Source organism: Neovison vison, chromosome 3 (genome assembly GCF_020171115.1).
Source record: "Neovison vison isolate M4711 chromosome 3, ASM_NN_V1, whole genome shotgun sequence".
NCBI lineage: Eukaryota > Metazoa > Chordata > Mammalia > Carnivora > Mustelidae > Neogale > Neogale vison.
Window position 1 is genome coordinate 5,235,525 of NC_058093.1, and position 15,491 is coordinate 5,251,015.

The 15,491-nt window shown below is 36.6% G+C and overlaps 1 protein-coding gene across 1 annotated transcript; it reads right to left on the bottom strand.

Moving 5' to 3' along the window:
* Positions 1-11,051: 11,051 nt before the first annotated feature.
* On the bottom strand, positions 11,052-11,391 carry LOC122901706 (60S ribosomal protein L37-like). The gene has a single exon (XM_044240818.1). The coding sequence runs from the start codon at positions 11,389-11,391 to the stop codon at positions 11,098-11,100; it is 294 nt and encodes a 97-aa protein (XP_044096753.1). The 3' UTR covers positions 11,052-11,097.
* Between the last annotated feature and the right edge of the window lie 4,100 nt (positions 11,392-15,491).

A 15,491-nucleotide genomic window follows, 5' to 3' on the forward strand; every position in this document is an offset into this window, starting at 1 on the left:
GCCAGGCCCAAGGCACATATTTATAGGGCCGAGGGCTGAAAGACAATGCACATGAGACAGCTTTTCCAATGCTTTAAATGCTATTTTAATTATTTTAAATTTTCATGCTCTTAAGTGTTATTGGCAATTTAACCATTGTTGTACTGTGTCAATTTTCAAAAAATTAAAAGTTTTTATATATCCTTTGTTATTGTCATTTGCTGTGCAAGATAGATTAGCTATATTCTTCTGTCTTCACAATCACATCATTTAAGAACACTTTGATGTGAAGACTTTTTCTTACTTGGATTGCTAGAACAAAGTACACTCAGTAACAGTCATCACTGTGATAATAATATTAAATTGTAATGCTGACCAAGCAGTTCAAGGTTTCAGTTTTTCCATCTGTAAAAAAAAAAAGAAATTAAGATAGGCACTCATTACTGACCCCACCAACTTTAAGTTTTTATTAAAACTGTACATTTTCTTTCGTTTTCCAAAAACAGAGGGAACTCAATAGTGTAAAAAGATTAACTAACATTCCAAGGACTGTATTAAAAGAGACGGCACATTTTGGTTTCTGTTCTCTTAATACCTTTGACTAAGAAGATGAAGTTCCTAACATTTACTTTTCCAAGTTAAGTAAAATCCTGTATGGACAATAACCCCAGCTATAGGCATTACGCTTGCTCCAGAAAAGTCACACACCCCATCAAAACTTTTGTATTCATGCATAGAGTTGAAAATGGGGAGCTGCGTTCCCTTTTTGGAGCAGTGGTTTTAAAAAGACAGACATCAAGCTAGACACAAAAGTAAAGGTCTATTAAGCGATGGTAATGTCATACCTCTTCAATGCCTTTAAAGGTATAATATCTGCAGACTTTGAATCAATCTGCTTGAATGGTATCATCTATGAGCTCTAACAAATGTACAAAAATAGAGAACAAGATTCCCATCCACAATGTGTTCACCAGCTCCGAGATGATGAAGAATGAAACACGGATGGGCTGGAGATTTATAAAGAGACGATGGCGGCAGGATTCCCAAGGAGCTTTTGAGTGGAAATTTGAACAGGATGAGTTCAAGCGGGAAGGGCAGAAGAAATGGTTTAAGGAAGAACAGACTCACAGTTTCAAGAAAGGCACTCTATGTGCGGATTGCTGGGAAGCCATGAAGCCATGAAGAATGGGGTCATTCTTCCTTGATCCGTGCTTCAGGTTGACCAAGTCTGAATTGTAGATCCATGAATAACAGTCTTCTAAGTGGTTACACTCGAACTGAATGCGCTTAGACCCATAACATAGAATCTATGAATAATTTAAACAGTGCTGATCTGACATCTTCTTTTGAACTACCTGTGGGAAAAAAAAAAAACTCCTTGCTTAATCAATTACATGATAAACTCTGAAATTCCTATGATTGCATAAATTTTCATTATTAGAATCACCAATTTTTAAACAATTGCAGTTATCCCATTACAAATCATTCCCTTATACATAGTATACCAAGTTTCTCAACGTTCTTCACCAGAAAAATCCCTTGTTAATTGATTATTTTTATAATACTTGAATCAGCATTATTTTTTGAATCAAGTAATATTTTTGTTACTTAACTTTGTATTTCTACAACATTTGTCTTAATTGACTACAATTTATTTATTATGGCAAATCGTGAGCTTAGTATGTACCACACACTGTATGAAGCACGTAATTTCTTATTTAATATGGAAACTATCTTATTAAATATGTTGTGTTTTCAATCTCCTTTTACAACTGGAAAAACTGAGGGTTATTGAAGGCAAATGACCTTCTGAAGTTCCTACTGCTAGTGAATTCTAGATCTTGGACTAAATTCCATGTCTCTCTATCTCCCAGAATAATCATCTTCTGATATCTCATATAACATGCTAACACACCCCAATCACTCTTTACCAATCCCAGGACTCAAAAACTCTTTCTGGTTCTTTTCCACATTACAAATTTGCAATTACAAACAAATTTTTAAACATTGATCAGTCAGTATGAATTCAGTGAGTTTCAACTAAATTTAGCACCTTTACTAGATTCTGTGGTTAAATTGCCAATATCAACTCTACCCTAGCTGATAATGTAAGCAAGTCATAGTGATCCCAACTCTCTTGCTTTACCAGTGAGGGGAAAAGCAAGGATGTTGTCCACTTTGGGGAAAGATACGATCATGGAAGTGTGAGGCCATTCTATTCACTTGGGAGCAACTGGTGTTAAGGTAAGTCCAGCACGAAGAAGAAGAGGAAGAACTTGAGTCGTCGATCGCATCGTGGGCCACCACATCAACTCTCTGAGCCCAGCCCTGCTTAGACGCTGTTGTGAGTTTATACATTTAATATTTTTAAGCTAGGTTGAGTAGGGTCCCCTGTTCCTTGCATGTGAAAAGTAGGAGTAGTAAGAGCTCAGGCTTGACAGGTATAGGATCAAAATAGAATGAATTTAAAAGCCAGAGAAAAGCGTGGGGCTGGCTCTGTCGAAAATAGGGAGCCATTCTCAGTTTTTGAAGTGTCGACGGCATGATGCAGGATGTCCTTAATATCACAGGCTTGGAAGCCTGACGCAACATGGATTCCTCGGTGGAGTGTGGTGGCTAATTTTAAAGGCATAAAGTGAATAAAGTTTGTGTTAGAGAGAAGACAGGAGATGAACATAAGCTATGGTAAGAAAAACAGGATTTTTCTTCATTCATGCCAGGTTGTTAGCTAGAGTCCTAGGATAAAAAAGAAGGAAATGACAGAGATGAATAACTTTGTTTAGATAATAATAACAAATAATATTTACATAGAGTCTCTCTAGATGCCTATCATTGTTCTAGGTGTTTCACATACATTAACCCATTTAATTATCAAGCAGTTATCATCATCAGGCTTTTGGAGAAAACAGAGTGACTTGCACTTCAAACATTAGCTTTCACAACAGTGAATCATAGAGGCAATAAGCGTAATATCGCATAAATTCAAAAAGCACTTTTTAAGACTATCATCAAGAATTCCAGTACTGTACTGAATTAATGTGCCTTTAATTTACACTTGTAACATAAAGGGTGTAGATAAAAAAGGACCCCTCCACTCGAAACCCCGGAATTTGGCAGAGACTTCGTGCTTACTCTGAGGGTTACCAAAAAGTGTGTCTCAAACAGGGTTCATGTGTGATGGATTTCTGTCAGTTTATCACACTCTTATTTTATTTTTGTCTAACGTGATAGAAACTCTGAACATTAAGCTGTGTGCACATTATGTAGATGCTTCTCACCATCAGTAGGTAACCTATTGCTCTGCAAAGGATTCTCTTTTAAAAGTGGAGGATTTTTACTAAGTTCCTTTAAATGCATAATCACTTTAAAAAGTGGGGAAGAGTTCAGGGCTGTGGTAAACTCCGGTTCTTCTGTGTGTTTTATTCTCAGAGTAACTTGCTGCCTAGCTCAGCCTTGCCTTATGGATAGAGAAACACCTCTGCAGTCACGCCAGGGAAAAGCCTCCTTTCTTCAATCTATCAGCTGGAGATCTTTGACAGTCTTCTTTGGGGACAATTAGTGACATCATTAACCTACAGTTAATTCAAATCTGGGTTTCAACTGATTTAATCAGACTATCAAAGGCAAATCTGAGTAACTTGAGGCTTTTATGCCGTGGGGTGATAAAAGAAAGAAAATAAACACAAGGAATGAGGGGCCGGACCCTGTCTGTTCTGGGTGCTGACCGAACCACACCGCCGTACCGTGTTTGAATTCTAGGACCTATTTCCATATTTGGGCATAAACAAATAATACAAATATAAAGAAATGAACTTTACCAAATGAAATGTATACATTATACATTCTAATGTATGCACTGCCCACGAGGAATGTATGATCTTAAGACAAATATTTTATCCGGACAAAACAGTTTCAAGATGCACAATTCAAACTATGTTTCAGACTATGTTTTCAAACTATGTTTTCTTAGCCTCAAGTCATTTCCAGAACATGTATAGCTGCAGAGCTTAAATTTAACCAACTAACATATTTAAGTCATCACAAGCTTATAAAATTCTGATAAATTTACATCATCAGCCAATACTTAATTTAAAATTATAAGCATGCTAATATTTAGTATACATTAATTTCTTATTAACTTTTCCTGTTTTTGTGTTTCTGTATTTATTAACCAGCACCTACTATGTACCGAGAATAGGAATACAAGGAAAAGTGGTGCTGACCTCACCCCGAAGTCACTCTCTGATGAGACACAGGTGACATGGAGACAGCATATTTTACTTCCAAAGTTGTTTTTGTTTTTAATAGATTGGCCGTTTCTTTTTTTTTTTTTTTTTAAGATTTTATTTTATTTGACAGAGAGAGATCACAAGTAGGCAGAGAGGCAGGCAGAGAGAGGAGGAAGCAGGCTCCCTGTCCAGTAGAGAGCCTGATGCGGGACTCGATCCCAGGACCCTGAGATCATGACCTGAGCTGAAGGCAGAGGCTTAACCCACTGAGCCACCCAGGTGCCCCCTGGCCGTTTCTTTTTATGAACTATTTTGTGTTACCGTATGCCTCTGAGTTTTGAAGTTTTTGCAAAACAGTCTTAACTTTTCAAGTCCTCAGGGACAACATCTCCATTTGTAAATTTTCGGCCTCATGTGAAGACATATGCATTTTTACACTTTTCTTGAGTTTCCTGTGATATTATCTTCATGCCAAATGACACAAATGACACAAATGAAAATAATTTACTTGTACTACAATGATATACTTTATATAATTTAAACTCATATTTGTATCACTGACTTTACCCTATTTCTTACTTTGCAGTAATTTAAAATAAGTAACTACATAAAATAAAGTGAAGGAAATGTCAAAAATTGTATGAAGGGAACACAGTCCACCAAAATTTGTTATCTTCATTTCCTCTGTTTTCCTTTTTTTCCAAAATTGAAGTGGGGGTATTCCCTCGTTACCGGCACTAGGTGGAAAGAATTCCAATCCTTCACTTTAATCCGACATTAACTGCAAGTCCGATGTGGATTTGGAGAGGACAGATAATAAGTCTACACTCTCTATGGTAAAATGAGTAGATTATTTTTTTACCTGAGCATAAAAACAAGTATATGAAGATGCATTTTCAATAACTAGGTAAGTTAGATTGAGAAGAATATGTTGAAAAGATTAATCTTTGTTTAAAGTCTTCAAGAGGGGCGCCTGGCTGGTCGGTTGTTGGGCGTCTGCCTTGGGCTGGGAGTCACGGTCCCAGGGTGCTGGGACCGAGCCCGCCTCCGGCTCCCTGCTCAGCTGGAGGCCTGCTTCTCCCTGCCCCACTCCCCCTGCTTGTGTTCGCCTCTCTCGCTGTGTCTCTCTGTGTCCAATAAATAAATAAATTCTTTTAAAAAAATAAGAATAAAGTCTTCAGGCGTCTGTTCAGGTAGGGTACAAGAGAACTATTATGTCTTCTCTTAAATGTCCTCAATGCTTTTCTGAATTTTGATACTCTTCACTCTGCAGCATCCAGCAGAGTATTTTATGTAAAAACGGGTGTTGAGTGTGTGGGCTGAGGATGAATAAAAATACTTTGCTTGGAGAGACCGCGACTTGGGTCATCTTTCTTTCCCTCCCACCCCAGTCTCTGAAAACGCGGCTGAAAGCAATTCAGTTCGTGTTTTATCCGGGGTGATGCTCTGCCCCACATCCGCTCCGGACGGCGAGGGAGCGGCCAAGGGGGTCCCGAGGCAGAATCCGACTCATCCAGGGTCCGTTTCCGTTCCTCCTGCAGGGAAGACGACACCTGCTTGCGCAGCTTCCCGGGGTGGACATCCTTTGTCCTTCGTGCGGTTACTGCGCATGTTCCCCATGGGTTAAATGAGGGGAATGCCCCAGAGTTTTAAACTTTGATGCCCCATTAAGATGAATACGCACCTAATGAGCTGAAAAATGACCCCTGCTGCTTCCCCCCACCCTTGCCCCGCGCTACCATGGGGAACCCGCTGGTCCGGTGGGGCGTGTGTCTGCGCTCTGAAACCGCGGGCCATGAAATGTGGCCAAGGACCGTCTTCCATCACACGTTTAGTGTCTTAACAATATAAGCAACAAGTGGTGCTTCAATTAATAGGGAAGAAAGGACAGTTTGCCTTTTAATCAGGAATGCAGCAGTCTCGGGCCATTTGGCTAGAAACAGGACATAAAGACAAAACCCAGTGGCTAATATTCATGGGCCCCGTGTAGTTAGTCCTGTCAGTAATTCCTGTAACCACCTTCACATATACACATATGCCCCAAATATGTAGAATATTCTGAAAAACAAGCAGTTTTTGTCCCCTTAGTAACTCTTGAGGCTTATAAAAAAAAGGCTATAATACAGCGATTTAAGGCTGTCTGAATTTAAAATATGTCTTTGCTGCTTAGGTGAGGTGATATAAGAATGAAGCAATTTCAGGGGACAACACCAGGAGCTGAAGCCAATTATATTTCAGTGTTATTCACGGATATTCCTACCTGCCAAGTGGAGTGAAGCAAGTTAGTATTCACACTGTGATCTAGGAGCACGGATATGAAGCTCAATTTTCTCTCGAGGGAAATCTTCTAACAAACAGTTGACAGAGCAAAACACAGTTAGAACAAATGAAAAACCTAATAAATATGATGCAAATATTTTTTTTAAACAGGCATTTTATAATGTGCAATTCCCAGCAAAATTTCAGCTTCTATGTAAAGAAATCATTGCAGAAAACAATATGGGAACGTTATTCTTGAGCGCAGTTTACTCCTAAAAGATCTCTTGCATTGAGTCAAAGTTGTATTTTTCTTATTTACTGAATTTTTGCAGCTTAGGAAAATAAATGTAATTGCATTTAGTTAAGTATGACACAATTGACCAGATTAATGCTTATATTAAAATGTATAATAAATGCTGAAAAATTTTGTGTTCTTAGTCATATGTCAAATTTTATTCTAGTTTAAGAAAATTAATTGATCTGGGGCACCTGGTTGGCTCAGTCCCTGGAGTGTGTGACTCTTGATCTCAGGGCTGTGAGTTTAAGCCTCACGTTGGGTGTAGTGGTTACTTAAAAAGTAAAAGGAAAGGAAAAAAAAAAGAAAATTAATTGATCTTAGAGAGATAAATTAAAAGATATAATTCTTCTTCTTTAAATAGTGCTTAACTTTACTAAATGTCAGAGCAAAGAATAAATTCCAATTCAAAGCTAAGAGTTTATGCTTTTTTAGATCCATAAGAATTTTCATGTGTATAGAGTTATAAATGCACAGAAAATAATATAGTCTATTCCTATTATCTTGGAATCAGTATTTTCTAAGACTTTTGAGGGTTACATGAAAAGAAATGTCTCAGAGTATAAATATGACAAAAATTAAATGATTACCAAAAAAAATATAACAGAGCCCATTTTTCTAGTCAGAATTTAATAAGTGAGCTGGAATTTGTTGGTCTCTAAACCTAAATTTTCACGATTATGTTTGGTGAATGTAAGCACTTCAGATCACCGAAAATTAATGTAGATATTTATTTATTAAATTTATTTATATAAATTTATTATTATTATTTATTAAAGATTATATTTATTAAATATTTTATTTATTTGAGATAGAGAGAGAACAAGCAAGAGAGAGCACAAGGAGGATGATGGGCCGAGGGAGAAGCAGGTCCCCGCTGAGCAGAGAGGCTGATGCGGGGCTCGATCCTGAGACTCCAAAATCATGACCTGAGCCGAAGGCAGAGGCTTAAGGATTAAGCCACCCAGACACCCCTTAATGTAGATATTTATTTAGCCTAAATTAAATATTTCCTGGATTTCTCATTAAAACAAAAAAGAATATGTTTCTTTTATAACTTTGGAACCTCCTTCCTTATAAATTATTATAATTATTTGAAATCTATATTGGACATTATTTACACTTCCTACATTTAAGCTTAATATTATGGTCCAGATTATGGCCCAGCAATGCAATATAGCCCAATGCTCTGTCCAATAAAGGTTTTCATCATTGTATTGTTTCCTGGACAAATGATTCACTTTTTACACACTGAGTCCTGGAATCATTATGATTAAAATGCAGACAGAAAATTTATTCTTATCAATAACTGCAATTATTTAAAAATTTAGATACTACTTCAGATGTCAGTAATTTCAAAATAAATAAGAAAGTAATTAAAATATTTTAGTCACTTAAAACATTTTAAAAAGGTGTTTTCTTTAGAATTTTCCTTTCACTTATCCTTGGTGGAAGCAACAATTTTCTAATGATAAGCTGGCATCATTAAATCAATAATCATTTTATCACATAGGAGATACATTTGAAGCTTAAAGCATACACTGTACTGTAAAAAAGTCGAGAAGCATATTTAACTTTGCTTTTATGTTCCACGTGCAACACATTCTGAGTATTGATGTGTACGCAATCTTTGTTTTCAAATTCCCTTCTCTGATCACATATTTTATATTTGACAGAAAACGTAGAGATCAATAGACATGAAGGAAATACTGAGAGAAATAGGAGTATATTCAAAATGACTTCTGGTGGTGGGTATTATAGAGGGCACGGCTTGCATGGAGCACTGGGTGTGGTGAAAAAATAATGAATACTGTTTTTCTGAAAATAAATAAATTGGAAAAAAAAATCCTCATATAAAAAAAAAATGACTTCCGATGATTCATGAACGACAGATATAGATGAGGTAAGAGACAATTGTCAGTGCTATGAGAATAAAAAATGACCCTTTTTTAAAAAAAGGTTTTATTTATTTATTTGAGAGGAAATGAGAGAGAGCATGAGAGGGGGAGGGTCAGAGGGAGAAGCAGACTCCCCACTGAGCAGGGAGCCCGATGCGAGACTGGACCCTGGGCCTCCAGGATCGTGACCTGAGCTGAGGGCAGTCGCTTAACCATCTGAGCCACCCAGGCACCCACAATGACCCTTTCCTAGGAAACTCTTTTCAGTGTGTATAAATGTAGTTCTTTACATTTTATTTTTGAATCCTAGAGAATATTTTCTCAAAATGGACATCATTGCCTTCAATTCTTAGCTGGAATACGTAATATCTGTAATACTATGTATTCATTATTACTAACTTTGGTTATTTTTATTTCCCACCCTTGCCTTTATAAGGAAAATGTTGGCTATATGTCATGCTTTGAAGAGTTCAACTTTGCTATTGATTCAGAAAGTCCACTCGAAAGGAGGAGGCTGCCGTCTTAGCCCAGTCGGTTGACGATAAACCTGTGGAGGCCGTTAAGGTATGTGTGAACGATTTTGGGACGTGTAACTGCACACTGGTAGGCCTGTGCTTGTCAGAGCAGTGCTTTATTTTTCCAAGTATAACTGATTTAGGATTTTCCTAAAATCCTCTTATGTGCCGTTATCATATGTCATATTTCACGTATTGTTTTCATTTACTCAAATACCAGCGCAGACAAGATAGATAGCAGCCTTTCCTGTGCTATCTCATTGAAAAAAAATACTAGGAAGACAGCAGCTATTGTCTATAGATAATTTACACAAACTCCAAGCTCGGGAGCATGTAACTCTGTCGTATTTTACACAAATATATCGAAAACTCACTGTGGCCTGCAGTGCTTCTTTGTGGAAACAGCCATAGTAACAATATATTGGAGAGTAAGTGTTTGCTTGTTCATACCAGAGGAAGGAGAAGAGCAGAAGAGAGACAACAGAGTTTATACAATTATCTTTCCCCTTTGAATTTTATTTATGTCCTGGGTGTGTTGTAAATTACACTTAGCGTATCTAGAACGCACTTACAGAAGCCACTGCACTCTGTAGAGTCAGACGAAAGCAGGAACATGACCCATTGATACAGCAAGCTTCCTTTACTCCTCTTTGTCTAACAATGCAATTGTGTTTTTGATAGGATGCGGGAACCCGCTCCTGATTCTTAACAATCCTGTTTCATATCACAGTGGCACAGATCTTCTCTGTGGTGTCGTCCACTTAGGAAGAAATTATGTCCAAAAGGGATTAGAATCCTGGATTTTCTAACCTTGTCTGAACAGTGAGTCCAATGGCAGGCCGCGTCTCACACATCCAAGTTGATTTGTAATGATTCAACTAAGTGCTGACGTGAAGGAAGCCTTCGGTGACTACCAGTGCTTGCTCTTTTTCTCCCCAATGGCTATCTACAAATCATCTCACATACCACAGTGCAGGGCTAGAAGCTAAAAAAATGAATACACCGGTAATTTCTTTTTGACAATGGCTTGACACCGGCTGATGGGAGCAGCTAACAGTATGACCTCCAGACTGTTAGCTCTGCTGAAAGAGATTCACTTGAAACACCCATGGGGTTATGGATTCTTGCTAATAGCAGCAATAGAATGGATGATAAAATTATGGCAGGGTGGAAATGCTTTCTCAATTAATTTCCCATCATGTTAAGGCCATTATCGTTGGATGTCATCTAGCAAAATGGGGGAAATTCTAGTACCTTTGAAAATTTCCCTTTAAAAAAAGTTTCTCTTAGTTAGAATGCTGTATAATAGAAGATAATAGTGAGCCAGACTCTTAGAATTGTTTGTCTTCAGATAAAACTTTTATACATAATGATTAACAAGCCCTGACAACTGAGTTTGGGCTAAAAGTTACACATGTGGGAAAGGATAAAAATGTGCACTTATGGGTGGAGTAGATTTTAATGAGGAAATTCAGAAAACTCAAGTGATAGGTTAAATTACTCTGCAAAGCAGCAAAAGAACCATATGAATGATAGGGCATTAGTGTAGGTTCTAGTGGGTTTCTTATGGCTTTAGGATGGTTCCCATTTTAGCTGATGAACAAATACAAACAGAGAAGAAATATTCTTCATTCCTAGGCCATGTTCATTTAGACAAACTCACAAAAAGCAGTATTACTGAGTATAATACTTCAATTACATGACCATTTATTAAGTCACACTTAGATGTAGCGTGAACAAAAGGAATTCCTCAATATTAGGTGGGCAAGTGAGAGTTACGAGAGACAAAGTGAGGTGTTATTTTCCACGCACAAACATGTAAAGACAGGGTGATGAAGAAACTAACTTAAAACTTTAGGTATAAGTTAAAATTTTTTTTTTTTTTAAACCATGATGTTTGTTCTGACTAATTGTTGAAATCCTTAAGATGAACTGGATGCTGCAACAGCTGCCCTCTTGGGCTTAGGTGTTTTTCCTTCACGGAACCCATGCCTGAATCTGCGGTATACAATTTTTAGGTGCCTCGTGCGACCGGTCCCAGTGGTGTTCCGTCTTTTAGCCTTGGCCTTCCAGTTATACTTTCTCTTGCGCTTGGCAGGGTAGCCGCACTTGCCACACGTGCACTTCTGAAGGTGGTAGGCCTTGGAGCCACCGCGGCGGCACAACGTGTGTGTCTTATTGCGACGCTTTCCAAACGATGACGTCCTCTTCGTCATCTTGTTTCCGCGGCAGGCCCCCGGTATAAGTTAAATTTTATCAAAGTGGTCAGTGTTTTTTTGTTTTTTTGTTTTTTCCCCCCCAAAAAATGGCGCTCATGGAAATCTAAGTCACAGATTGTTTCTCGGTCATCAGCATCACTTTTTGTCAGTACTCCTTGTTTGTATAATAACATGAGTATTATATTAATGCTGAATAATAACCAAAAATGCATTTATTGATCTGTCTTAAATGTCCAAGTAGAATAAGGTATACCTTGTTAAGAAATTATTTAAATATCTTTCTACGGGTCAAGGTTTCATTTGATATCCAAGAAATACATTTGCCCAGAAGAGACATTATTTAAGGAGAAAAACAACTCAGAGTCAGAAGGAAAACTATGAAGTGAGGTTTAAAATCAGGAAAAATATATGGCACAAAGATTCTTTGCACATCATTTAATGAAGCTATTGACAGTGTGGCATCCATCTAATGCAAGTCTGATCTTTTCATTCTTTATATCAGGCGATTTCACCTATTTAACATTCTTTCATGTCTCTAGAGAGATTATTATAAAATCTGATTGCATTTCTGGAAAGATAACATTTTGGTGCTGAGCCTGTATTTTCCCTTCTTACTTATCCTGGTATGTGTACACACCTGTCACTTGACTCAGATACGTGGTATCCATAGATATTCATGTCTCACTGCTTTGTACATACACATCTTACTCAATTATACTTGGTAATGTTATTTTAATAAGTTTCAGCTCAGCTCCTATCTTTGTGCTAATGAATTCTTTGTGCAAAAATATTTGGTACTAAAAGACAATTTATAGATGATCTAAACTTATCCCCTCAATATATTGATTAAAACCTTGCAACTCAAAGAAAGCAGGTACTTGGCTCATGTTACTTACGCTTCTTAGTAACAGGATGGAAACTAAATCTTTGATATCTACTTCAGTGCTGTTTCAGTTAAAATGTTGAACTTCCTGCACTATTTAAACCAATGTAATCTATGTGAGTTCATGTCTGTAGTTAAAATCTGTTGTTTGTTTCATACTTCATTTTTTCATTAACTACATTTTATCATTATATCATTTAACTCCTCTTTTTATATAATTAATAAATTATTTTAACTTATATTCTCAATTTTTATCATGTATACACTATGGCCTTTTGATAAATGTTAAAATTTTGTCTATATATGGTTTTATGACACAAAGTAAAAAATACACATTCCTTGAAAAATGTGCATAGTAAAGACTACTGATATTTGCAGACTAACAATATTTAGGACAATATTCTCTTGCAGAGAACTAAAAAATAGTAATACATAATAGTACTTTCTACTGGTGGTAGTTTACATTCATTTCAAAACAAGCAGTAGTTCAGAGATAGTGTAAAGAACATTGAATATTGAGTGGAATGGTGAAAAAACACTAACAAAAATCAAGAGATTAAGGGTGTGTGTGTGTGTTTCTTGTTGTGTTATACTCATATAATCAGAAGAGGATCGGATTATCAAAACTGCACAGTGACTAAGACCATAAGCACTGGAATCAGATAGCAATATGTTTGAAAGCTAGCTTTGTCATTTTCTAATTGTGAAACGTGAACCAAACTGCTTAATCTTTCTAAGTCTTCATTAAATTCTCTGTAAACTTAGAACAATAATCCCTAATGTGATATATTCTAATACCGTTCAACAATTTATCATCCACTCCGTCTCCACCTTGGGGTAGAGCACGCTTCCTTGACTCCCTGACTTTGGGCTTGGCTATGTGATTTGCTGAGGCTGTGGAATGTGTTGAGGCTTAGGGCATGGAACTGTACACGTGGTTTCCTGGATCCGAGCTGTCCTCTCCTGCTGCCGAGATCCGCTGCAAGAAGAACATACCTTAGGATTAGTGGACCAAACAGGATGGAAAAGCATTTGGAGAATACCAGACCAGCACTGCTGAGATAGCTCAGGGAATAAAAAAAAGATAGATGAGGAAACAGAGTAACGGTTTTGATTGGAGGCATACACTTAGAATTAATACTTTTTGTCTCTATGTTGCATTGCGTTTGATATTCCTGGTGATCCCACTCCTTTCTACTTTCCTTCTTGACTTGCTTTTCTAAACTTAGGTTCTTGCACACTGAAAAAAAATCTGGCTTTTTTTTTTTTTTTCCCTCTGCGGGATTTACTTGTTTTTCTTCCAGGAGGAGTAAAATTCTGTCTCTTCACCATATTGCCAATCATCCTATAGTAATCTTTCTTCTTTATTTTCCCAATATTTTCTGCTGAAACCCTTATCAATTTTATTTAATTTTTCTCTTGTTCTAATTTATGGCTGAGCATGTTCAGGGAAGCGCAACTATCAAAAGCAGCAGACATGTGTCATTTTCTTCCTGCTGCCTACTTTCAAGGAGTAATTAATTTACTGTAGCTCTTACACTTAGAGACTATTTTGGTTTAGAAAATCTATTAGAATCCTCTTATGTATAAAGTAACCTTTAGATATTGTTATGTGGCCATTGTGGTCAAATATTAACAGGAAGATGGTAACAAATTTATGAATGCATAATTGCACAAAAACTAGAATGGAAATGTTACCTTCAAACTACTGACCCGTCAGACTGATTATTTTACTTGATTTTACATAACCCCTCAATGTTATATAAATGAACATTTTTCTTTCTATCAGATTATAAGTGTATTTTTTTATCATAAAGTTGGAAATAGTAGAAAAAAATATTTACTAGAAAACTGTTTAGTAACACATAAAGTTACCCTGTCAAAAATTTGACTCCAGTACTATTTCTAAAGTGTAAAATCATGATTGTAGGTATTGAAATATTTGAACTGAATATATAGTATGCTTTCATTATATTTTGTATATTTAATACATTAATTATTATAAATATACCTGATGTATTTATAACATGTCATACATCATACATTTAATTTATCTTATCCATATTTTCTGCTTGGACCCCTCTCTACCTTCCCTACTGGAAAGGAAACAAAATATGTGTTAAAATGCTCTAAAATATCATGATACCCTGGATAATCACTCAGTAACTATGACTTGATACAATTGATAATTCATGTTTAGGGAAAAAAGGTTTTATCAGCTTACATTTCAATCATCTAAGATGGAACCCACAAAAGAAGTTAATGTAATCAGAGTGGATCGTATTGCGTAGGCATCTGGAACAATACAAAAACAAACGAGTCATACCTGTCTGTGAAACCATCCATTTTTGTGGCTAATGAGTGAATAATGGAGGTTTTTCATAAAAAAAAAAGAAAAGAATTCATTGATGACTCTGTTAAAGTACTGAACAGCTTTAATCCATTAACTGAATTGTCTTAAATCAGTTTTGTTTGAAGATCAATCATACTGATACTAAATAGCATTTTCAAACCTTTCAAATTTCTCAAAAGAATTACGATTATAAGTGTATATGAACCTATGGAGGGTGTCCCTCTTCTGCTTCTGTAACATGTTATTCAAAAGGAAGAACGTTGAAGATCAGTATTCCTTACTGTAGGAATCCACAGAGATTTTGTGAAAATTTCAAGTTTCTTTTTTTTAAAGATTTTATTTATTTATTTATTTGACACAGAGAGAGAGATCACAAGTAGGCAGAGAGGCAGGCAGAGAGAGAGGGGGGAGCAGGCTCTGCGCTGAGCAGAGAACCCAACGTGGGGCTCAATATGTGACATTTTGTTTTGATTTTTTTTAATGTCCCACTCTTTCACGTTAGTTTCTGAAATTTTGTGGAGTAAGAATCATCCCAGTAACTTATCACTGTATTTGCATTAAGTAGGTATTGAAGGAAGTTTGGCTGGAGAGAAACAAGCAGAAGTATGCCAGGGTTCAACTCCTGTTGATTCATATATACTTACATATAAACTTGACATATAAACTTGACTAGCTCCATGACGGTGAATAGAAACAGGTTTGGAAAGATACGGAGCTAACGGTGTACTAGATAGTACTAGAGCTAGTACTACCAGGTGGTTTATAACTGGAGAGATTTTGAAGTTAGGCTGTTGTTCTTGTTCTAGAAAATATGTTTAAATCAGATGATCTAAAGGGAAAGAAAGAAAAGGCAAAAATAGA

Coding starts and splice junctions, on each gene's coding strand:
- LOC122901706 (XM_044240818.1), bottom strand. CDS start 11,391: ATGACGAAGAGGACGTCATCGTTTGGAAAGCGTCGCAATAAGACACAC.